The sequence below is a fragment of the Python bivittatus genome, unplaced genomic scaffold, assembly GCF_059951505.1.
Source record: "Python bivittatus isolate LINGU-HERP-01145 unplaced genomic scaffold, Pbiv_v1 ctg000000_np1212, whole genome shotgun sequence".
Lineage (NCBI taxonomy): Eukaryota > Metazoa > Chordata > Lepidosauria > Squamata > Pythonidae > Python > Python bivittatus.
In genome coordinates, this window is record NW_028277028.1 from 727788 (window position 1) to 754271 (window position 26484).

At 41.2% G+C, this 26484-nt stretch overlaps 1 protein-coding gene across 2 annotated transcripts in view; it reads right to left on the minus strand.

The window, feature by feature from the left end:
- Nucleotides 1-2053: 2053 nt before the first annotated feature.
- The window catches only part of FH (fumarate hydratase), a 37986-nt gene continuing 13555 nt past the window's right edge, over nucleotides 2054-26484 (minus strand). The window contains exons 3-10 of one of the 2 annotated variants that reach the window (XM_088149821.1): nucleotides 20210-20320; nucleotides 16009-16185; nucleotides 15099-15281; nucleotides 14754-14919; nucleotides 7047-7250; nucleotides 4990-5117; nucleotides 4244-4397; nucleotides 2054-2534 (exon numbers count right to left, since the gene is read on the minus strand). In XM_088149821.1, the coding sequence (XP_088005947.1) occupies nucleotides 2392-2534; nucleotides 4244-4397; nucleotides 4990-5117; nucleotides 7047-7250; nucleotides 14754-14919; nucleotides 15099-15281; nucleotides 16009-16185; nucleotides 20210-20320 (1266 nt within the window). In that variant the 3' untranslated portion in view covers nucleotides 2054-2391. The remainder of the gene's footprint in view (nucleotides 2535-4243; nucleotides 4398-4989; nucleotides 5118-7046; nucleotides 7251-14753; nucleotides 14920-15098; nucleotides 15282-16008; nucleotides 16186-20209; nucleotides 20321-26484) is intronic. The other variant, XM_088150335.1, reaches the window with a different exon arrangement.

Sequence of the window (26484 nt, forward strand, 5' to 3'; positions counted from 1 at the left end):
AGCCAGTCTAAATTGCCCATATATGGTTAAGCTGCTTCCCGACTCCCCTTACAACCATTAACAGCCACCCCCCCTCCTTATTTACAAGTGGCAGAAACAAATCAATCCAACTCCCAACGAATGCAATACAATGGAAAACAACAACAGTTGGGTGATGCAGGTTCTAACACATATGTAGGTTGAAACACAGTCATTAACTGAAACAGAAACAGCTATGTAGGAGGCGTAAAACTGGGTGAGGTACAGCCAAACTCTGCTACTAAGGTGAGGTTGTGGAAGACAGTTTCATGTCACAGGTCGTATACCATGGCAAGACTGAGCACAGCAACATAACGCAAGGTAGTTCTACTGCATCAGCAAGGTCTCTCCCAGGCAAAAATTTCAAAGCAGACTGGGGTTTCAAGATGTGCTGTTCAAGCTGTTTTGAAGCAGCACAAAGAAATGGGCAACGTTGAGCACTGTAGATGCAGTGGGCAGCCAAGGAAACAATGCAGCAGATGGAAGACATATCATGCTTACTTCCCTTTGACATTGGAAGACGTCCAGCAGTGCCATCAGCACAGAACTGGCGGAAACCAGTGGGACCCAGGTATACCCATCTACTGTCTGGAGAAGTCTGGGTAGAAGTGGTCTTCATGGAAGAATTACTCCCAAAAAGCCATATCTCCAATGTGAAACAAGGCTAAGCGACTCAACTATGCACAAAAACATAGGAACTGGGGTGCAGAGAAATGGCAGCAGGTGCTCTGGACTGATGAGTCAAAATTGGAAATATTTGACTGTAGCAGGAAGCAGTTTGTTTGCTGAAGGGCTGGAGAGTGGTACAAGAATGAGTGTCTGTAGGCAACAGTGAAGCATGGTGGAGGTTCCTTGCAAGTTTGGGGCTGCTTTTCTGCAAATGGAGTTGGAGATTTGGTCAGGATCAATGGTGTCCTCAAGGGGATGTGGTGGCACAGCAGCTTAATGACGCTGAAAGTTGCTGCCCAGAAATGGTCGACACTTCAGTGGTTCGAGCCCAGCTCCGTGCAGCAGAGCAAGCTCCTGCTTCCTCCCCAGCTCCTGCCAACCCAGCAGCTTGAAAACTTACAAGTAGATAAATGGGTACTCTCACCCCGGTGGGAAGAAAAATGCTGGCGGTGCTTGCACGGAAGACGGGAGCAGTTGCCAGTAATGCGGAAGCCGCGCATGCCTGAAAAAGGCGCAAAGCAACGGAAACCCCGCCTCCTGCACTCGCCAGCTGGGCTCTGGTCTAGGAAGGAGGCAATGGCAAACCGCTTCCGAAACACCTTGCCTTGAAAACTGCAGGGACTCATCCAGGCAGTCACCGCAGAATTTGTAACGATTGAGTGCGGATTAAAAAAAAAAAAAAAGGTGTCCTCAATGCTGAGAAATACAGGCAGATGCTTATCCATCATGCCATACCATCAGGGAGGCGTGTGATTGGCCCCAAATTTATTCTGCAGCAGGACAACGGCCCCAAACATACAGCCAATGTCATCAGGAACTGTCTTCAGCGTAAAGAACAAGAAGGAGTCCTGGAAGTGATGGTTTGGCCCCCACAGAGCCCTGATTTCAACATCATCGAGTTTGTCTGGGATTACATGAAGAGACAGAAGGATTTGAGGCAGCCTACATCCACAGGAGATTTGTGGTTAATTCTCCAAGATGTTTGGAACAACCTACCTGTCAAGTTCCTTCAAAAACTGTGTGCAAGTGTACCTAGAAAAATTGATGCTGTTTTGAAAGCAAAGGGTGGTCACGCCAAATATTGATTTGATTTGGATTTCTCTTCTGTTCGCTCACTTTGAATTTTGTAAATTGATAAACAAACAATTACAATATATATTTTTGAAAGCATTCTTACTTTACAGCAATTTTTCACAGCTGCCTAAAACCTTTGCACAGTATTGTACATACATACATATTTTAAAGAATACAGCTACTTCACATGACTTGAACAAAAATTACAACATATGGCTTAGTTTATCTTAACTAATAGATTATCATAGTAGATTAATATAAACCATACCAAAATAATGGATTGCTATTACTTAAGAAAATATTTATTTTATTGAACATTTTATCACTGTTTTTGATTAATCTTAAAAGCAAAAACTAAATTATCTACAAAATATAGTAAAAGACTTTGCAACCATGTCCTTTTAAAAACAAACATAAAACTATCTACCTATATGAAAATGATAGAAAGTTAGCCATGGACCTTTTCCGAACAGCATCATCTGGTACAAATACTTGCACTTTTTTTCTTATAGTTGCGTATTCATTTTTAGCGTTGTCAGTTTTATGAATATAAGCAAAATCATGAACAAGTTTTGGACAACAAAATTGTTTATATAATTTATTTTTTCTGTTTTATCACATATACTAACATCACTTAGGACCCAACATATTTTCTGGCTTTACCCACTGATCAAATTGTTCTGCTGTAAGAAATCCAAGTTTGGTAGCAGTTTCTTTTAATGTCATCCCTTCTTTATGTGCAGTTTTGGCAATCTTGGCTGCTTTGTCATAGCCTAATAAAAAGAAAAAAAATGCATAAGATTTATTCTGTATTTTGGACCACTAAGAAACAACTTAAGTGACAAGTCACCCCATGGCAACCAACTAGAAATCATACTATCAAAAAAGCTCAGTGCAGACAAATGGATACTACTCATACAAGTAGCAACCAATGAACTGAACTCAGGATAGTGAAAGTTGCAGGATGTATCAATATTGCATACTGAAGACCAATAATTTAAGTGGGCTACTTCCACTGGAAACTAAATCTAATGTTGATAGTCTTAAGTCAGTGGTCAATTACTTTTTTTGACTCAAAGGTTATATCAGCCTTGAATGGCATGTTGGTGGTCATACTGTGAAGGCCAATTGAAGTTATAACATTTTATAAAAATAGCTTCTGATTTTCTGATTATCCATTACCTTTTCATCAGATAAAATAGTTACAAATCCAGAAATTTTCTTTTACTTAATTTGACACCTAATAGCTCTTTTTATCTAGAACAATTTTTTGTTACCACCAGTTTCCTTGATACAAGATTGAGTCAACTCTTTTGTTTTCCACCTATCAAGGGATATTACACTTCATTAAAAATCAAAACAAACTTGACTTTTAACAGCTGGATTTTGCATTTCCAAAAATGGGGAGCAATAATGTTGCTTGTTTCTTCTTCTTAGCAACCTTTACAAGAGTCTTTGGTGAAACCTAATACTACTTCTGTAACAAACAGAACCCAACTGGCATGACTGTAAACCACTTCCATACTTAATCTAAAACTGTAACCTAGTCCTGATGTGATAAATATTAACTATGTATGTTTCTTTTCTTTATTGCATCTCTTCAATACAGAGATCAAAATTAGAAATAAACATGACCAGAAACCTTTACATTAGCAAAACTGGATATTAATTTTAGATTATCAGTGCACAAAAAAAGTTAGTTGAACCCAAATAGTATGCTGTTGCCTAATAAAAATCTGTTTTTGCTGGTAGTTTTCACATGTAATAGTTAAATGCAGCAGTTTTCAAGGCACACATGCACATATATACGCACCCAAAAGAGAGCCATAAGAAATAAAAATAAAATTCTCAGTTGAGCAATACAGGACGGAAGGACGGAAGGACGGAAGGACGGAAGGAAGGAAGGAAGGAAGGAAGGAAGGAAGGAAGGAAGGAAGGAAGGAAGGAAGGAAGGAAACCTACATTCTTCCTGCACAAGTTGTTGGACTAGATGACCTCTGAACTCTATGTTTCTATTATTCCTTCTCTCCCCACTGCCCAGCAATTACCAGCAGCTGCCTGTGAGAAGAATGCTGCAACTATATTACAGTTTTCAATATTGTTAATTTTATTTTTAATTACACTTCTTTATATTCTTACAGATACCCTGGGAGAACTGTTATCCTGAAAGCAGCATATAAATAATTATAGTAAATAAGCTTGATAAAATCTCTTTCTCCCTTATTTGCATGCCAAATTGAAAGTATAAAGATGCCACAGAGGCATTCTTAACACTTTCTGAGACACAATATCTTTATGTCCTCTTAATCTTGCCATTTTGCACACTACCCTTCTATTTTCTACTTGTCTAGTAACTCTTCAACCATTTATAAAATCAGACTTAAGAATGTATTATTCTATGTCTCTGAAAATATGTGCAAGCTTATTTTTCAAATGCCTATGTTTTTAGCACGTGTATTCAAAACACTTATTAGATACTTACCAATGTAGGGATTAAGGGCAGTCACCAACATCAGTGACTCGTTCATTAACTTATTTATCCTCTCTGTGTTGGCTTGTATTCCAATCACACAATTTTCAGTGAAAGAGACACAGGCATCTCCTAGGAGTTGTGCAGAGTGTAGCACATTTCTAATCTAAATAAATAAAAAATAATTAATAATTTGACAAAAATGTGTTCGGACTGACTGCTACATTGATTGTCTAATAACAGTTTTACCACAGCTGCAATAGGACATCAAAGATGGTTAATATGATAAAACAACAGGACCAAAAAGCCCACAATATTTTCAGATTTGCTTTTATTTATTTTTTGTTCACAAGTTTTTAAAAAACAATGGCATACAGGCATACAGCTATAGGGAAGAAGATTCCACTAAATCCTCCATAAGCTTATACTTAAAAATAATTATTTTAATTCTAAAAGATGGAAATTGTGTACTGTCAGCTTCTCACATTATCTGCATTTTCAAGCGCATCTTTAAGCCACAAACGGGCTCCATAAACTTGCTTAGAAAAATTTAAAAAATTTTGGTGAACATGTTTGTTGTGTGTATGTGTGCACCGTAACATCTGAAATCTAATTTAGGACCAAAAATTGAAATGAGCTTATGTATAGGTGATGACTCCCACAAATTCATCTACCCAGTATTATTACAATTCCTTAGTCTTTATAACATACTTAGATTATGCCATTTCGTTATGTTATGATAACTTTAACAAACTTACAATCATAGGCTTAAAGACATTCAATTCAAAATGACCGCTGCTACCTCCTACTGTAACAGCAACATGATTTCCCATCACCTGCGCTGCCACCATAGTTATGGCTTCACACTGAGTAGGATTTACTTTTCCTGTGAGGGGGAAACGAAGACTCCTGAAATTTATTTATTATTAAACATTACAATGTTTATTTCACTCTGTTTATTTTCAAAGGAAACCTTGACGAACAGTGAATAAAACATTACTGAACAGTGTAGTGTGTTGGTTAAAGTGTTGGACTAGAACTGAGGAATCCCAATTTCAAGATCATTCTTAGATGTGGAAACTCACTGAATTTTAGACCAGTCATTTTCACTGAGTCTAATTTCCTCACATCATAGTGCTGTGGGTATAGAATGAAGGAGAACTCTTTTTAAGCTGCCTTGAGTTCCTGGATTAAAGCCAGGATATAAATCCAGATCATCATGATGTTATTGTTGATGATGATGATGATGATGATGATATTACAAAAAATCTTGGGTTGATGAAGGGACAAATATTTTGAATCCAAAACAGTAATTTCAAGTCCCTGCTCAGTGTCCTTGAGAAGCAAAACATGGGCATTGGAAATAAAACAGTGATCCTTTTTGGATCAAGGTAGTAACTTAAGCAAGCCACAAACAAGCAATAGAATGGTAATTTTATTTGGTAAATAAAGTTTGGGGGTTTAATTTGAAAATAATTACCTCTGAGCAGTACATAGTACAGAAAATTATGCAGTGAGGTTTTCCCCCCCTAAAAGATCTAAATGCCTTTTGATTTAGAAAGCAGAACTTGGAATAACTTTTAGGGACCTTTTGAAATTAAAAAAAAATGTTTTAAAAGTTAAGAAAAACATGCTCTTGAAAGAGGATTTGATTCATATAACACAGTATTCTTTAATGGCTTCATAATGTTCGTTATGTATTTACAAGAGTTGAAATTTTGAGCAGAACTAGAATGTCTTTTTGAACATACTTTTTTTGTATTTCCTAACTATAGTACCTTCAAAAAGGATTTTGGGTCTGAAATGTCTCAAGGACCTTGAGGACCAGCTCTTCAGTTGTTTATACTTAGCTTGTCCCCTGCCTTGTTTGTTTGTTTATTTATTTATTTATTTATATTTATTATTGAATTTATGCCACCCATCTCCCCCACCTCCCTTATTGGGGTTTTCCCCCCTATGCTGTTAAGCATTCTTTGCTTAAAGAAGCAAAGCATATTTTTTTTCACTACATTCACACCTGAATTAAAAAATTATAATGAAAGGAAAGGACAGGCATAAGACAATAATAATTTGAGGATATGTAATCTGGCATTCAAGAATTCACAAAAGGTCCATGTGACAGTTATATCATTTCTGTGAATAAACACAGATAAAATTAAATGTGACACAAATGCATGCCTACTTCTATAGTTCTATATATTTAAACTTGTGATTCATAGAATTATTAAATCTCATTAATATTATTCCTTATTCTTAACCACTTAGCACAAGATTGCCTAGAAAATCTATCTAGGAACAAGAATCTAGTGAGCAGGCAGAAAAGAAATTGTTATAATTAATAAATTAATTTTTAAAAAATGTAACCACTAATAAATAAATAAATAAATAAAGTTGTGATTAGTATAATAAATAAAAATTATAATCACTCGGTGTGAGTTCCGCTTCAACTTATTCCTGTTTACTGTGTACTGACAACATATGATTACTAACATGTATTAGGACTATGCCAAGTTGTAACTAATAAACACAATAACTTTAAAGTACTATTATACTATGGCTGATGTGGGTCTTCCGGGCTGTGTGGCCGTGTTCTGGAAGTTTTGTTTCCTAACGTTTGGCCAGCACCTGTGACCGGCATCTTCAGAGGCCAAACGTTAGGAAACAAAACTTCCAGAACATGGCCACACAGCCCGGAAGACCCACACCAGCCATCGTATGCCAGCCGTGAAAGCCTTCGACAATACATATCTATTATACTGCCAGTCTTTCAATATCTATCAGCCCAAAGTTAACAATAAAGCTTTGGCAAGGTTACCTGGCATAATACTACTTCCAGGTTCATTTTCAGGCAGGATAAGCTCCCCTAGACCACATCGTGGTCCAGATCCAAGAAAACGAATATCATTAGCTATCTTCATTAAGCTACAAGCCACAGTATTCATTGCACCACTGAGTTCAACCAAGGCATCATGAGCTGCAAGGGCTTCAAATTTGTTTGAAGCTGTAACAAAAGGCAAGCCTAAGGAAAACAATGAAGTAAAATATTATTAGCATTCCATCTATTCTTATGTTTAATACACAGTTCAAACAATATTTATAAGATGAATAAGTGTAGTCTATTTTATATCAGTCTGAGTGAACATTCCAAAGTAAAATTTGACAATCACCATTTTTAGGGGCTCCCAGACTAGTAACTCATGGACAAAATAAAGTTGGGAAAACAGAAATAGCTAGACTATTACCACCCAATAGCACAGATTTTGGTCCTTTGGCATCTCCTAGTAGGACAGCAAGCATTTAGAAATACAAATTATATATTTTCCATGAATTCTCATTTTACTTAAGTGAATGAAAGCAGTTAATTTGAAGAAGACCCTACCTATGGAGACTAGGAAAATAATTTCCATTTCTTTGACAGGACATAAGGCTGGTAGTAATTCTGAGAGACCACCTTTGACACTGAACTGAAGTGGAGGATTTTGAAGATTCCTTGAATAACAGAAACTTAACAAGAACCCAGGATGTTCACTGACCCAGAGCAGATCTAGCTAATCTCCTTTCTTTGAGAAGAGAAGAAATTCATGGATAAATATAGAATTTCTGGTTTTTACCGTAGGGTTCTGAAAGAGCAATGCATCATAACTAGGCCAATTGGTTCCCCAGCAAATTTCTACAGATGTGAAGGAATCAGTTCTTTAATGCTCAGAGAAGGTAATAACCAAAACTCAGGTGACTACCTCCCAGATCTCTTCCAAGGATGCTCTTTCCCAAAATGTGGCTAATAGAGACATTTCTCTAACTGTGTGCACTGGGATTCCTTCCTGATCTGGTAGGCTACTAGAGGAGTAAGCAAAGCTGCATCATCCCTTCCCCAAACAGATCAGGATGGACACTGCCTCTTTGTCCCATAAGAATCTGGGAGGGCGGAGCTGGCGTCGCGGCGATACGGCGGGCGATCCTGGGCTCCCAGGATCGCAGCCGATATCTCCTCCCCCGGACGGTCCCGATGGACCTAAGCCGTCCCGTAGAGATGGCGATCGCAAAGGGCGCGTCCCGCGGATCTCAGGGACACCGCAAGTCCCAGATTGATCCCGGGAGAAGCTCTTGAAGCCGGCGGAGGAGAGGCAGCCAAAAATGGCTGCGAAAGCCGGGACAGCTCCAAAGGAAGAAGAAAGAGAGGGGTGTCAACTGGGTGAGATGGACCTTTACTATTCAACTATTCTTAGAGAACACCTTAAGTAACTTAAAGAGATTTTTAAAAGTGAAGAAAAGTGGATTAAGCGGCGAGATTGAGCCTTATAAAAAAAGGGGGGATTTTTTTTTTCTTTTTAACTTTCCCTTTTTAGTGGAATTGGCAAGATGTTTTTCTCTTAAAAAAATATATTTTTAACTGGATTGGCTTTTTCTTTTTAATACTCAATAACTCTTTATCTTAAGCCTTTTTTTTTGACTAAGATTTCTTTATTGTTATAAGAAATTTATACTTTTTGATTTTGAAATGGGGAAAGTGGAGTTAAGAGAAAGTAAATGAAAGAAAGTTGCACTGCCATCTAGAGGCTCGATATAGTGCCTTTTTTCTTCCATTGTGACGCATGCTCAAGGACCCTGTGCTTTCTAAAAAGATAGTGGGATGTGCATGTTTATACAGGTGCCATCCGTAACTATAAACAAGAAAGTGGAGTTGAAAGTGATTTTGAAAATATCAAGATGGAAAGTTTGAGCTAGTCACAAGAGCCCTGATTAGTGGCAGTAGCTCTTCTTTCTGCTAGAAGCTCTGCTTTGCTCTCCATTCCCCCCTCAGTTGGATTTTTTTTAAAGAGACTTAGTCTTTTCCCTCCTCTTTTTTTTTTTTTCCTCCTCTTGCTTTTTTTTTTTCTTATTTTTGGCAAGAACAAAGATAAAGAATCCTTTGACTCAATGAAGGTTCATCAAGATAATAAACTATACGAGAAACACAATGCAGAAAAAGATCTTTAAACTATTGAGGATGACTATAAAAAACTGGAAGAAGAGCTGCAGAAATTCCCGCAAAAAAAAAAGAAAAAAAGAAATTAAAGCTAAAATGGACTTAATTAAACATAAAACGGGATCAATGGAAAAGGAAGAAATAGTACAAGAAATCAGAAACATTAAACAGAATTATTGTGAGGCTTATAAACTGAGAATTAAAAGGGTTAATCAACTGATAAATGAAGAGGGACAGACTTGTTCTTGGCACTGAGGGTGAGAAAAAGATTATACAAGATTATAATGGAAAATCGTACTAAGAGAATGCACAAAAAGAAGAAGTAAAACAATATTGAAAGAAACTACTTCAGATGTTTAAAGAAAAAACAAGGGGAATACAATGATGGAACTGACAGAAGCTTCAAAAAGCAGAATGTTTGAAAGGACATTTATTATTGCTTTCTCTTATCCAATAATATAGAAAAAGGAATAAACAGCTAGATATTTTGGGATATTGAATGAAAAGGGTGAACTCAAAATTATGCAAGCGCTGGAATAAAGTATAAATCTGAGATATATAGTTAAAAATTGTATTTGATTGTAAATGTTTCAAGAGATTAGACTAAAATTGATACATGGTTGAATATAATAACATATAGATTTTAAACTAGAGACATTTTTGTTGAAACATGTAGTGAAGAATCTGGTTAGAACTGTAACCCGGTTAGAACTGTAACTGATATTGTAACTGATACTGGTTAGAACTGTAACTTTTAAGAATTGGAAAAATTAAAAAGTACTTATGCAGGAGGAAGTTATTGAAAATTATGGAATGTGCAGAGATGAGTTAAATTGAGATTTGAAATTAGAGTAAGAAGATAAGTAATTTTATATGACACTGAGAAAATATAGTAATGTAATGGATTAGGAAATTTTATAATAGAAATTTGATATTAATTATTATATATATACACATATAATCGATAGATGAAAATGTATTACTAATCCTATTGAAAGTTAAAATTTCTTGTAATAAATGATTCTATAGATTAGCTATGAATGATTAATAATTGTTAATTGATAAGTATACAAGTATATTTTGAATAGATGATATGAGAATTTAAGATTATGAAAGGGGCACCAACGAGTTGGTAACTGGTTGACACACGGTATAAAATGGAAGATGCTTTTTTTATGCCTTTCTATGTTTTTGTTTGTTCATGTATGTTTTGTGTTTGTTGTAAAAAAAAAAAAAATATTAAAAAAAAAAAAAGAATCTGGATAAAACAAATAAGGTGTTGCATATAAGAATCAACACAGAAGCTGATGTCTGGATGATGGCTCTGCAAGCATCTATAATGTTTTAAAAAGTGAAAGAGGGGCATATTCCAAAAGCAGAATATTGGGAAATAGCCTAAATTTGCAATAATGGGGGTCAGGCTTGTTATGAATGCCAAAAACAACAGGGTTCTTTGGGTATGTGCAGAACAAGAGGAAAGTCAAGGAAATGGCCCACTGGTTGGAAAAGATGGCAAGATGGTGAAAACAACAGGGAGAAGGGTGAACTGATTAATTAAATTCATCTGTCTTTTCACAAAATAAAAAGTGGTCTGGCCTGTCAAAAGCTGCACTGGGGGTGGGGGGACGGCGCAGAAGAGAAATGCAGGTCAAAATAGGTAAAGAATTGGTAAGAGAACACCTAGGTGTTTTGAATGGATTTAGGTCTCCTGGATTAGATGAAATACCTCCCAGGGTGCTAAAGGAGCTGGCAGATGTCATCTCAGAGACACCAACTAACATCTTCTGAGAAATTCTGGAGCACAGAGGAAGTGCTAGAAAACCAGAGAAGAGCCAATGCATTCTATCAAACACTGGGTTTGCTAATGCTAAAAAATGAATAAAGTGAATACCAGAATTACCATGAATTTGTTAAAAACAAGTGATGCAAGAAAAATCTTATTGCTTTCTTTGACAGTGTGACTAGATTAGTGGACCAAGGAAATGCTGTGGATGTAGTATACTTAGATTTCAACAAGGCATTTGGTAAAGTAAGCCACAGGCTTCTTCTTGATAAACTGGACCAATGGGAGATGCATGGGATTCAGAGTTGGCTGAACAATCACAGGGGTTGGACTAGAAGGCTTCTAAAGTCGCTTCCAACCCTATGATTCTATGATATCCCCCTCCTGCTGTTGTCTCTGTGAAACTAGTATTTGGAAGCACGTTGTCCTCAACCCAGCAATAACACTGAGCCTTCAAAGCCAATAGCCTTGTTAGAACTATTCTCCATGAATGTATCCAATTCCCTTTTATGGTCATCCAAATTACTGGCCATCTCCATAACCTGTGGTAGTGAATTCCAATGATTAATTATGGGCTGTGTGTAGAAATGCTTTCTTTTGTCTCATCTAAACAGCTTAATGCAATTCCTAATGTTGTGAGAAAGAAAAAATAAGATATCCCTATCCATTTTCTTCAGTAAGGCTTGTTCCTGTATATGCTTAGTTATTATGTTGATTTTTATTTGTAACAATTGCTGACTGGCCTATACACTGCGTGCACAATTATTAGGCAAATTGTATTTTTGAGGATGAATTTCATTATTGAACAACTACAGTGCTCTCGGTCAATCCAAAATGTTAATAAACCTCAAACCTGAATATTTAAGAAAGTAAAAGTGAGGTTTTGGCTTTCTTAGGAGCATATCTATGTGTGCACAATTATTGGGCAGCTATTAGTATGCAGAATTATTACGCAACTAAATGAAAAACGAAAATTCCCCCATCTCACTTGTTTATTTTCATCTGTTAAAGTGAGAATAATAAACAAACAACTCAAAATTTACAAATAAACATTTCTGACATTTCAAACAAAAAATCAGTGACTAATATAGCCACCCTTCTTTGCAATAACAGTCATAAGCCTTCCATTCATGGAGTCTGTCAGTTTCTTGATCTGTTGACGATCAACTTTTTGTGTAGCAGTAACCACAGCCTCCCAGACACCGTTCAGAGAGGTGTACTGTTTTCCTTCACCGTAAATCTCCCGTTTGAGAGGGCCCACAAGTTCTCAATAGGGTTTAGGTCAGGTGAGGAAGGGGGCCATGTCATTATTCTTTCATCTTTGAGGCCTTTACTGGCTAGCCATGCAGTGGAGTACTTCAATGCATGCAATGGAGCATTGTCCTGCATAAACAGCATGGTCTTCTTGAAAGATGCAGACTTTTTCCTGTACCACTGCTTGAAGAAAGTGTCTTCTAAAAACTGGCAGTAGGTTTGGGAGCTGATTTTGAGTCCATCTTCAACCCGAAAAGGTCCAACTAGCTCATCTGTAATAATACCAGCCTATACCAGTACCGCACCTCCACCTTGCTGGAGTCTGAGTCGAAGTGGAGCTCTGTGCCCGTTACTGATCCAGCCATGGGCCCATCCATCTGGTCCATCAAGAGTCACTCTCATCTCATCAGTCCATAAAACCTTTGAAAAATCTGTCTTCAGATATTTCTCAGCCCAGTCTTGCCGTTTCAGCCTTCCTTACCTTGGCCATGTCTCTGAGCACTGAACACCTTGTACTTCTGGGCACTCCAGGTAGGTTGCAGTTCTGAAATATGACAGCACTGGAGGATAATGGGTTCCTGGTAGCTTCATGTTTGATTCTTCTCAAATCTTTGGCAGTTAATTTGCGTCTTTTTTTCTCAACACGTTTCTTGTGACCCTGTTGACTATTTGCAACAAAACATCTGATGGTTCTGTGGTCACGCCCCAATATCTTAGCAATTTCGAGTGCTGCATCCCTTTGAAAGACTTTTTACAATTTTTGCCTTTTCAGAGTTACTTACATCTCTTTTTTGGCCCATTTTGCCCGAGGAAAAGAAGCTGCCTAATAATTATACACACCTTGATATAGGGTGTTGATCTCCTTAGGCCACACCCTCCCTCATTACACAAATACATATCACCTGATATGCTTATATCCAATAAGCATTCAGGTTTATACAGCTTGGAGGTGGAAAATATGCATAAAAATGGTGATATGGTCAAAATAATCACTTGCCTAATAATTGTGCACACAGTGTAATTTCTTGGACTTTGCCTGGGTCCCTTTTTAAAAATGGGTGCCACATTGTCTTCCTTCAAATATTCTGACACAACCTGATCTGAGGGATGGGGTTATATATTTTTACTGGGTCAGAATTTCATATCTCAGTTCTTTAAGAACTCTTGGATAGGTTTTAGTTGTTTCGAATCCCTTCCTGAGAAAGAAAGTACAGGCCAAAATGTCTGTCCTAGATCATTTGCAGTAAAGATGCAAAGAATTCATTCAGTTTCTCTGCAATCTCTGTATCCTTCTTCGCATCCCTTTGTTATCTAACTGGCTAGTTTTCTGCTTTATATTTATATTTAATATATTTAAAGAATATGTTGGTCTATGACCAAAATATTAAAAAAATATTTAAAGAAGTTCTTAACTGTTCCACTTACATTTTGTCCGTCTCAGATTCTTTTTTTAAATCATTTCTTGTTATCATCTTACACTTTTTCTGCCAGAGTTCGTGCCCTTCATTATTCTCCATGTTACAAAAAGCTTTGCATTGCCTGAAGGGAACCTTAATTTTTAAAACTTCCTGGACACTGCTAGTGAGCCATGGTGACCTTTCTTACATTAAATTTTCTTACATTATAGAATTAATTTAGCTGAAAACCTCAATTACTGTAGTTGTCAATAAGCTCCAGACATTACAGAGAGATTTGGCACTCCTGATATTTTCTTTCAGTCTCTTTTTCAACATTCCCTTCATTTTTTAGAAGTTTCTCATTTGTAATCAAATGTGGCTGCATTGGTCTCTATTTGCAGTTTCTTATTTGCATAAATTCTAAATATAATACCATTTTAGTTATTTTTCTTACTGATTTCACAATAGTTGCTCTGGCACAGAATTGTGGTCACTATTTAGGACTCTATTCCAAGACCAACAATTCTAAGGCATAGTTAATAGGGGTATCTACAAAGTTGCTGTCCATATCATGGCTTGATCATTAATGTACTAGTCTGTGGAAGGGTACTTGAAGTTTCCCTTTACTTGCCTCTTTGATGTATTTTCCATTTCAGGATAACCTTCAGTATTTTGATCAGATAAGCAATAGCATATTTCTTGTTCTATTTCACATTTAGAGCCAGAGACTGCCACCCACAGTGATTCTGTGGAGGAATCCAGTCTACCAATGTTTGTTAGATTTTATACACTCCTTGATTTAAAGAGCAATGCCCTTCTGCTTCCTGCAGAAAATAAGAAAAACTGCCTTCCCAGACCTGAGGGTGGAGTTTTCTCCAGTTGGCTTCCTGAATTTGAGTGAGTTTGAGTGAGAATGGACCATGACACATTTCTAGCTTTGACAATTAAGCTAATAGAGGCACTGATAATGTTTGCTACTTCTACAGTTTACAAAGCTTAGTGAATGAAAACAAAAAGGCTCTAGAAAGCAACTTAATTTTCGTCTTATTTTCCATTTTTTCCATTTTTCTACTAGCAAGTTGAGACCAACTCATCAAGATTATTTTTCATGTTTTTTCTTACTTGTAAGTGCAGCTATTTTAGATGCAACCTTCTCAGCAAAACCAATTCTCGTATTCAGTCCTGTGCCAACTGCAGTGCCACCAGCTGCCAGTTCATAGACTCTTGGCATGACTGATTTGATCCTTGCGATGCCATATTTGACTTGTTGCACATAAGCGCTGAATTCCTTAGCAAAAGTAAGAAGAAATATGAGGAATTTCATAGCATTTCTTTTATTTAATGTGACAAATATTTAAAATGAGCCGCCCATTACTTTTTAATTAGCAAAAAGCTATTGTATGCATAGAATTTCCTCACAAGAAATTAGTATTTTTTCATTGTTTGAAACTGTAAAATGATTTGTACCTGGCCAAGAGTAAGAGGAACTGCATCCTGTGTATGAGTACGTCCAATTTTAATAATTTCAGAAAACTCTTTTGCCTTGGCATCAAGGGCATCTTGAAGCTTCTGTAGCCCTGGTAACAGCACTTCATGAACTTCCAATGCAGCAGCAATATGCATTGCAGTGGGAAATGTATCATTTGAGCTCTTTTAACATTCAAAAACAGCAAATTATTATCTGAACATTTCTCTCATGACCATCAACTAAATGGGGAAGTAGGGTTGAGGAAAAGACTTACACATTTGAGGGGTAGTGGGGAGACACAGTGGCAGGGTCATGATGCAATGGTAAAGCTGTTCTAGGGCTTATACTACTTGCCTTAAAATAGCGGGAAGCTATGTTGCTGATTTTAACATTACTGATTACTAGTCCCTAAGTTCAGTAAGAATGGGGTTCTTGATAACATGTTAAACTATATGTAAACAATTAGGAAAACCTCCCACCTTCCCAATCACTATCATGTATGATGCATTCAAACCAATAATAATAATTAGCACTATCCCAAGCTGACACACAATATACAGCATCTGAGAAACAGTTCCAGATAGGTATTAATAGGAAAAGCTATAAATTCAGTACTGGGAAGTTAGTTCTCTGTCAATCAGATCCCATAGTTAAATATTTTTATGCAGCAATATAATTTCATTACCCCAAACATGATTAAATATAAGAATACAATAGTTATTTTGTTCAAATATAATTTGTTGTAGAACTGCAGCAGGCCATACACTGAAGTTTACACATACACAGATATGTTGAGACACTGAATATTTTATCCCCAGCTATGTAACATCTATTTAATAAATACTGTGACTAATTCAGAGATACATGCTAATGTAGAAAAAGAAGGGAAAAAAGGAAGAATATATTGACCTGGCTTTTATTAACATGGTCATTAGGATGTACTGGGTCCTTGCTCCCCAGTTTACCTCCCAGTATCTCAATGGCTCTGTTGCTGATGACTTCATTAACATTCATGTTAGTCTGAGTTCCAGATCCAGTTTGCCATACCACCAAAGGAAAGTGATCATTTAATTTACCTTCAGATACCTATAAAATATATGCTTTATTATTTATCCTGCTATGTAATATACATCAAGGAAAAAGTATTGTTTTATATGTTTGAAATAGCAAATGGACGGAAGTCAACAAGAAACAGGCCCAACCACCAACAAACAAGTTCAATATAACAAGTAGGAACATATCCTGAGGAAAACCACCAGGATGACAGGGGGCCTGGAAGTTAAAACTTACAGGTAGTACTTTTGTTACAACAGCAATTGGGACTGGGATTGCCATTGCTAAATTATGCAGTCATAAATAAAGACCCTGAGTTTCTCCTATACCATCCCCCTCTGCAGGGAGGTTGGACCCATGCGACTGGTCCGCCCCCGGCGCCTGATGGACCCGTCAGGGTTTCAGGAGGATCTGGGGGATATTCCCACGGATCTGCTGCATGGTCCAGCGGAGGCCTTGGCTGCTGCCTGGAATAGGGAAGCGGCCGGGGCCTTGGACAGGATCACGCCTATGTAACCTCTCTTGCCACATCAGCCCCAACACTCCCCGTGGTTCACGGAGGAGTTGAGGGTGCTGAAGAGGGTTAAGAGACATCTAGAGTGCCGCTGGAGGAAAACAAAGACTGAATCCGACCGAACACAAGTTAGAGCCGCTATCAAGGCCTACCTTGTGGCAATAAGAGCGGCGAAGCACCTCTACTTCTCCACCCTTATCGCGTCCACAGAATGCCACCCGGTGCCCCTGTTTAGGATCACTAGGTCCCTCCTTGGTAAGGGGGATGTGGGGGTTCATTTGCAGGGCCGTGCAGAGGAATTTTCAGAGCATCTGCAGGACAAAGTCGCTCAGATTCGTTCCAAATTAGACTCCGAGCATGGGGCAGGGTCTGGGGAGACACTGAGGGACTCTTCTTACCCAGTTATCTGGGAACGGTTTGATCCTGTTGCTCCTGAGGAAGTGGACAGGATCCTGGGGACTGTAAAGGCCACCACTTGCCATCTTGACCCATGCCCCTCCTGGCTAGTGAAAGCAGCTCGGGAGGTGACATGTGGTTGGATCCAGGCGATGGTTACTACATACTTGCAGGAGGGAGTGTTTCCAGCTGATTTTAAGGAGGCATTGGTGGACCCCCTCCTCAAGAAACCCTCCCTGGATCCTACCGTACTGGACAATTTTTGTCCAGTCTCCCACCCTCCCCTTTTTGGGGAAGGTGATTGAGAAAGTGGTGGCATCACAGCTCCAAAGGGTTCTGGAGGAAATGGATTATCTGGATCCCTTCCAGTCAGGTTTCAGGCCCGGATATGGAATGGAAACGGCATTGGTCGCACTTATGGATGACCTCTGGCGGGAGCGGGGTGGTGGAAGTGCGACCATCCTTGCTCTCCTTGATCTCTCAGCAGCTTTCGATACCGTCAACCACGGTATCCTGTTGGGACGGCTCAGGGAATTGGGGGTGGGCAGCACGGTCTTGTGCTGGTTCGCCTCCTTTCTCTGGGGCTGATCCCAATCAGTGGTGATAGGGAGCAAGAGGTCCCATCTCGGCCCCTCCTTTGTGGGGTGCCACAGGGTTCGGTTCTCTCTCTGCTCCTTTTCAACATCTACATGAAACCGCTGGGCGAGATCATCCGTCATCATGGGGTGAAGTATCATTGGTATGCTGATGATACACAGCTATACATCTCCATCCCTGGTGAAGTAAGTGATGCTGTGGCCACCCTTTCGCAGTGCCTGGAGGCTGTAAGGGTCTGGATGGGGAACAACAGGCTTCGGCTGAACCCTGGTAAGACGGAGTGGCTGTGGGTTAATGGCTCCTCTGTTTCTGGGATTTTGTCATCTTTGGTGCTGGATGGGGTGGTGCTGCCCCAGACAGACTCAGTGCATAATCTGGGGATCCTCCTAGACTCCCGGCTCCTGCTTGAAGAGCAGGTGGCAGCTGTGGCAAGGAGGGCCTTTGCACAACTTCGGGTTGTGCATCAGTTACGCCCTTTCCTGGATCAGGATGCCCTTCGAACAGTCACACTCTTGTTATCTCCCAGATAGACTACTGCAATGGGGCTACCCTTGAAGAGTATCCAGAAGCTACAGCTGGTCCAGAATGCAGCTGCGTGGGCTATTGTTGGTGCCCCAAGGAGGGCCCATGTAATGCCTCTACTCCGCGAGCTACATTGGGTGCCAGTTTACTTCCAGGTCCAATTCAAGGCGTTGGTTATCACCTTTAAAGCCCTACATGGCATGGGACCAGGTTATCTAAGGGACTGCCTCTCCCCTATGACTTCAACCCGTCCCACCCGATCACACAGAGAGGGCATACTTCGAACCCCCAGTGAGAGAACTTCGACTGGCAGGGTCCAGAAGGCGGGCCTTCTCTGCGGTAGCCCCTGCTCTTTGGAACATCCTGCCCCTGGAGGTGCGATTAGCCCCCACACTCCTGGCCTTCCATAAGGCTTTGAAGACCTGGTTCTGCCACCTGGCCTGGGGTGGGGTGGGAATACCTCAAGCATGAGGATGGCTAGCCCCATAGAGGCCTTCTGCCTTCAGCCTCAAATTTTTCATCCTCTTGTTCTCTCCTTCTTCTTCTTAGTAATGTTTTAAATTAAGGTTTTATGTGTTTACAGTATATATTTTATGTTTTAATGTTTGTTGTGAATCACCCAGAGTTCCCCCATTGGGGGGAGATGAGCGGTTGAAAAATTTAATAAATAAATAAACAATAAATAAATAAAGCGCAAGGTCACATGACCACTTTGCTTAGTGACAGCAATCCCAGCAGCTGTCATAACCCTAGGATATGCAGGTCGTTAAGCGAGAGGTGGCAGGAGTCCCAGGTAAGGAGCAGGCAGGGGGGTGCCATGGGGCACTAGGAAGTGTGGGCAGGTTGGTGGAGGCCATGGGAGGACTGGTGGAGGCCTCAGGTGGGCCAGCAGAGGACCTGGGAGGGTTGGCAGAGGACATGGCAGGGTGCTGTGAGTGGGCATGTGCTGCAGAGTACAGGTGGGCAGGGGATGCTATGGAGTACGAGATTCCTGGGATCTCGTACTCCATAGTGGGCTCCTCGGGAGAAAAAGCAGCAGGAGCGACTTACTGGGGCGACTTGCGACCTTCCCTGGCAGCTTCTCCATTGACTTTGCTTGTGGAAAGCTGGCAGGGAAAGTCCCAAATGGTGATCACATGACGCAGCTCGCTGCAACATTGTAATTGTGAGCCAGGCACCTGAATCATGATATTGTGACCGCGGGGATGCTATGACAGCTCGAACTTCGAGGATCAGTTATAAGTTCATTTTTTCAACCCTGCCATAACTTTGAACAGTCGCTGAATGAATGGATGTAAGCCAAGGACTACCTGTATAAGAAACAGGCATTAGGTACACTGCATACATTTAGCCAACAAAAGAGAAGTCAGGGGGACACAGGAGGCTCTAATTTAAAGGAAACAGATTTCAATTGGATAGTAGGAAGAATTTTCTAATGGTAAAAGCTGTTCAATAATGAAACATATTGCCTTATACATACATGGTGCAGTCCACCCCCATCCCCCGCAAGTATTTAAGCAGATTCGTGGTGGTCATCTGCTGGGGATGCTCTAATAGTGGATTCATACACAGGAAAGAGAGTGAAATAGATAACCTGTAAGATCTCTTCCAACCTATGATTTGTATTTTAAATGCATTTTGAAATATCCACAAATAAGGCATAAGAGATTACACAAAGTGCAATAAGCAATAAAGTTCGCCAAGCCAACCAAACTTTTAAAAATGCAAATATTTTAGAGGAGCCAATGCTCAATTCATCAATCAAATTACTGGAAAAAAACACCACATTACTGACTTGTTGAGCTTTGATGTGTGCACTCTGTTTATATCCTTTTCCCTGTTAATAATGAAACATTCATAGTATCTTTGAACAGATTAAGGGAATTAGGTACTTTAACACTGAGAACAAATGACTAAACAAAAATAAGACGTTACTTTTCAAATACTTCATTTTATGCAGAAGACCATCATCTATCAATATTAAATACAATATTTCAGGATGCAACATATGCGCATGTTACACCTTACCTCATCTGCTGCCTTTATAATGGCATTAGCAATCTTAGCCTCGAGGCCATAATCCTGGTTTATTTCAGCAGCTGCTCGTTTTAAGATACCAAAAGCTCTTATTACTTGAACCTAAGATTTTAAAGACAAATCTTAAGAGTACTGAAACTGTCCATATAAAATAATACATATAAAATATAGGAAACTATCTTACTGGAAGCTATCTTATTTAGATGCTATCTTCTAAATAAATCCTACACACTTGTTTTACTTAACTCACCTTCTATTTCATTTACGGCATGTTTATATGACAATGCTCTATCTAATAGCAACGTCAACACAAATTATCAAAGAACTATTGCTATTATATGAGAATTTTATTAAAAAGTAACTGGCAACTTCTGGGAAAGAAATGGCAAACTGAAAATGGCTCTGTTAAAAGTGGAGCCAGCGACTGCAGAGGAATGAAGAGCTGGCGAATAGACCAGCTCTTCATGCGTCCTCTCCAGGCAAGGAGAGGACTTGAGATTGCCTACAATTGGTCCAGACAGTTGCTCCTCACAATGAGACCACAAGACAGTGGTCTCTGGCAGGTTTAGAGCTTTGGGAGACAAGGGAATCGCCATCTTGCTGAACCACAGTTGGCACCTTTAAAAGGACACTGGGTTCGCATACTTTCTTTTCTAATCACTTTTGGAAATTGCTTGTTAACTGCTTTCCAGCTGTTAGGAACCTTTGGATCAACAAGTCTGAAAACATGGGGTGAGTTTCCTTCAATCCTTAGTGAAAGAAGTTTTAAATACAAGTTTAAGGACTTAAAAAAAAATTTTTTTTAATAAACAGCAAAACAGTAATTAGAACTTTGATTTTGGAAAGTTACAAATGGACTAAGGGTCCAGATGGATTTGAAATAAGATTTTGGAATTAATTATGAGAATTCTTCCCATGGGAAAATGCTTTTGTTTTGAATTATTTTTAATAAAAATGATAGCATGGGACTTTGAAGGTTGGACACTAGAGGGAACCAGAAGGAACTAAAGATCAGAATTAAAGGAGAAGAACACTTAAATTTGACTTATTAATACAGAATGGAGCAAACTATTTTAACACTGGATATATTGAAGGATATTTTTGAACAATGGACCCAGAAGTTAATTTTAAGAGTGCCTGCCTCTACAGACAGACGGTGTTTAAAAGATGTTATGGAAGAGAAACATGTTTTACCGGACAAGACTGAGACTGATTTGAAAGTGGATTTAAAAATGAAAGGCTACATGAATGATATGGAAAAAGATGCTACACTGGACATACAAAAGAAACCAGCTGATGTCTTAGTAATTAAAAGGTATATACAAATAACAAACCAAGAGAATGACCTGGATAATTTTTCTATATTGGATTTACAAGAGGCTTGTTAAAGCTTTTCAGAATTTTGTGAGATGGGACAAAGAAAAAATGAAAAGAAATCAAGTTCTAGGACATTATTTGAAGGGACTAAAGATCAGTAAGTCAAATTTAAGTGTTCTCCTTTAACTGTAATCTTTAGTTCCTTCTAGTTCCCTCTAGTCCCATGCTATTTCTTTTTTTCAAAGAATCCAATACAAAAGCATTTTCCCATGGGAAGGCTTCTCATAATTAATTCCAAAATCTTATTTCAAAACCATCTGGACCCTTAGCCCAATTGTAAAATCAAATCAAAGTTCTAATCACCCTTTTGCTGTTTATTAAAAGAAGGAAAAGTAAAAGGAAGGAATATAAAGTTGTTTTATTTGATCAGATATGTTGTTATCTCTGGTAACCCTTAATGGACTTTTGCTGATCAAGACTGAAATGACAAGGTTTTAAAGATTTGTTTATAGGTAAGAGATGGGATATGGCAGCTCAGAGTGGGCGAGCATCGGCCTCTGGACTGGTTTAGGCGAAGGGATGGTTGTTATGGGTTTTTATCTTACCCAAACGCCCCGAGAACTTACCTGTGCGCCCTGTGTGCCCCGAGGCTTAGATGGCAAACCACGGACTTTGGGACAGAGTTTGGTGGAGCCGGTGTGGCTGGCGGAGCCCCACAGTTGGGTTGAACGTGGCGCACAAGGCGAGCAGCATGCAAGGGGAGTGGCATGTGAGGCGAGCGGCGCACAAGGTGGAGCCCCACGGTTAAGTTGGACGCGGCATGCAAGGCAAGCGGCACAAGCTCAAGGAGGCCCTGGCTACGGAGAACTTTTCACTCTAGTCTGGGACCTTTGGGGGTGCTTGATGCATCAGTCTCAGATGCACAGAGGTTGGCGGAGCCCGGTGGAGGTTAGCTGGAGTGTGACAGGGACTGGGCAGAGCTCCACGGTTGTGCCAGTTGATGCAGAGAGTACGCAGCCTGAAAAGAACTCTGGACCATGATGGCCTAGAACTCAGTTGGACTCGAGGCCGGACTACTGCTCAGGGCCTGAAAATCGGCTGGACTGGTACTGGAGCACTAGCGGGGACCCGAGCTGCAGCTGGAGTGACCCAAGTGGGGCCAATGATGAAGGACTGAGGCCTGGACATCGGCCTAACAACTGGCTTGGCATCTGGCACCTGAACAGCGGCTTTGGCCCCCTGGGGGGACCTGAAGGACTTGGAAGCCAGCGGGTTCGATTGCAGAGAGTGTTGGGGTCCCTCTAGTAGATGTTAGTTGGGTCTCCCTCCCTAGGGTGAGAGACAGGGAGGGAGTCCATGGGTGGATGTGGGAATGTGTGGGTGTGTGAGTGTTGTCCCCTACCAACCAGTGAGAGAAGTCGGTGTGGGGGGCATGGTGTGTAAAGGGGTTGAGAGGTGAGGCTCCTATGGCACTGAGAGCGGGAGCTGGAGTGCCAGGGAGCACACCACCACCCCTGATTGATTGGTTTAATTGATTGGGTGACGGTTATTGTATGTTTGGATGGAGGGTCCCCTAACTAGAGAAGCCAGAAGCCTGCAATTGGGGGGGAATTGGAGTCCCTGGGGGGTTTAGGGTAGGTCATACTATCCAGGTGGTGACAGGGAGGGGGTGTTATGACGGGAATCAGAGGGTGAGCCACTCTCGGGGAAGACACCCCTGGTGTTTACTATCGGTGGTGTGTTCCAGCCCTCTGGACTCAGACCCAGTCCCTGGACAGCAGACCTACGGAGGTCACTGCTTTCGGCTGCTGCTTCTTAATGCCAGGTCAGTTAACAACAAGGTCCCCCTTATATGTGAATTGATCACTGAGGAGCGGGCTGACTTGGCGTGTATCACCGAGACCTGGCTGGCCCTGAAGGGGGGGGGGTGCCCCTTTCGGAAATGTGCCCAGATGGGTTTGCAGTTTGGCACCAGCCTAGACCGCAGGGCAGGGGAGGAGGAGTAGCTGTTGTCATCCGGGAATCTCTGTTGGCCTTCAGGGGCGTTGCTCCACAAGTAGCCGGTTGTGAGACCCTGTTCCTGAAGCTGGGTTCGCGAGAACAGCTGGGATTGTTGTTGCTGTACCAGCGTCCCTGGTGCATAGCAACCTCCCTGCCTGAGCTGCTGGAGGCCAATGAGGGGCTGGTGGTAGAGTTCCCCAGACTTATGGTCTTGGGGGACTTCAACCTGCCATCCCTAGGGCATGCCTCAGAGGCGTCTTGGGAGTTCATGGCCACCATAGCAGCCATGGGCCTGTCCCAGATTATTTGTGACCTGACTCAGGACAGTGGCCTCACACCAGACTTGGTTTTGTCAGAGCAGTGGCAAAATGATCTGAAGGGGGAGTTACATCTGTCCCCATTGTCATGGTCAGATCATACCCTGGTGACCTTGAGATTCTCCCATGGAGGCAGGACCTATTCAACTGGTCCACCCCCAGCGACTGATGGACCCAACAGGGTTCCAAAGGGAGCTGGGGGTTACACCCAAGGATCTGCTATATGGTCCAGCAGAGGCCTTGGCTGCTGCCTGGAACAGGAAGACAGCTGAGGCCTTGGACAAGATCATGACTGTGTGACCTCTCTTGTTCCATCGAGCCCGACACTCCCTGTGGTTTACAGGGGAGTTGAGGGTCTTGAAAAGGATTAAGAGACGTCTAGAGCGCCACTGGAGGAAAACAAGGACCAAATCTGACCGAACACAGGCTAGAGCTGCTATTAAGGCCTACTTTGTGGCAGCAAGAGCGGCGAAATGTTGATATTTCTCTGCTCTTATTGCATCCGCAGAATGCTGCCCACCGGCTCTGTTTAAGATCACCCGATCCCTTTTGGGAAAAGGAGGGCCAGTGGCCTATTTACAGGGCCGCGCAGAGGAGTTTTCTGGCCATCTGGAGGATAAAATCACTCGGATCCATTCCCAGTTGGATTCTAAGCATGGGGCATGGCCTATGGAGATGCCCAGGGTATGGACTTACCCTGTTATTGGGGAACAGTTTGATCCTGTTGGACCTGAGGAAGTGGACAGGGTCCTCCAGACTGTTAATGCTACCACTTGTCAACTAGACCCATGCCCCTCCTGGCTGGTCAAGGACGCTTGGGAGATGACATGCGGGTGGGTCCAGGCAATGGTGAATTCATCCTTGAGGGAGGAGGTGTTTCCAGTCACCTTTAAAGAGGTGCTGGTGCATCCCCTCCTCAAGCAACCATCCCTGGATCCTACTGTGCTGGACAATTTTTGTCCAGTCTCCCACCTCCCCTTTTTAGGGAAGGTGGTTGAGAGGGTGGTGGCATTGCAGCTCCAGAGGATACTGGATGAAACAGATTATCTGGACCCTTTCCAGTCAGGTTTCAGGCCCGGATATGGGATGGAAACAGCATTGGTCACACTCATGGATGATCTCTGGTGGGAACGGGATGGGGGTAGTGCATCCATCCTCGCTCTTCTTGACCTCTCAGCGGCTTTCCATATCTTTGACTATGGTATCCTTTTGGGCCGACTTAGGGAGTTGGGCATGGGCAGCACAGGTTTGTGCTGGTTCACTTCCTTCCTCCAGGGTCAGTACCAATCGGTGTTGATTGGGAGTGAGAGGTCTGGCCCACAGCCCCTCTGTTGTGGGGTACTGCAGGGTTCAGTACTCTTGCCGCTCCTGTTTAACATCTACATGAAACTACTGGGTGAGATCATCCGCCACCATGGGATGAGGTATCATCAGTACGCAGATGATACCCAATTATACATCTCCATCCTGGGTGATGTGAATGATGCTGTGACCACCCTTTCGTGGTGCCTGGAGGCTGTGGGGGTCTGGATGGGGAAAAACAGGCTTCAACTGAACCCTGCTAAGATGGAATGGCTGTGGATTGGAGGCCCCTCTATATCTGGGGGTTTACCATCTTCGATTCTCGATAGGGTTGCACTGCCCCACAGACCCAGTGCATAATCTGGGGGTCCTCCTAGACTTACAACTCCTGCTCAAGAAGCAGGTGGCAGTCGTGTTGTGCGCCAGTTACGCCCCTTCCTGGATCAGGAGTCCCTCTGAACTGTCACTCATGCCCTGGTCATCTCTCGTTTAGACTATTGCAATGTGCTCTACATGGGGCTACCCTTAAAGAGTATCCAGAAGCTACAGCTGGTTCAAAATGCGGCTGCATGGGTAATTATGGGTGCCCCAAGAGGGCACGTGTAATATCTTTGCTGCAGGAGCTGCATTGGTTCCGGTTTGTTTCCGGTCCAATTCAAGGTGTTGGTTATTACCTTTAAAGCCCTACATGGCATGGGTCCAGGCTACCTGAGGGACTGTCTCACCCCCATTACATTGACCTGTCCTACCTGGTCTGGCAGAGAAGGCATGTTGCGGATCCCATCAGTGAGAGAATGTCAACTGGTGGCTCCTAGGAGGAGAGCCTTCTCTGCCTTTGCCCCTGCCCTATGGAATACTCTCCCCCCAGAGGTGAGGCGGGCCCTGACCCTCCTAATTTTTCGCAGGGAATTGAAGACTTGGCTCTGCCAACTTGCCAGAGGCGAGGAAAGATACAATCAACCCTGGGGATGGCTGGCATCTTGACGATGCGCCCTGAGTTTATTAACATCTGATTAACATCTGCCTCTTGGATGTATTATAAAGGAAGTGTGTTTTGAACATATTGTAATTATTTAATTAATATTTATTTATTTTAATCACAATTTATTCTATTTTTACTGTAAACTGCCGAGAGTCACCTCATAGTGAGATGGGCGGTGACAAATTTGAAAAACAAACAAACAAACAAACAAATAAATAAGGGAAGAGGAGATCATTTGTTGTATTTTAAGAGGTGATAAGTTACTAAAATTGTTTATACTTGTGATGAAGGGAGAAGCAATTTCTTTATATATTTGTTTTCTTTTTCTTTACTATAGTCTTATTTTT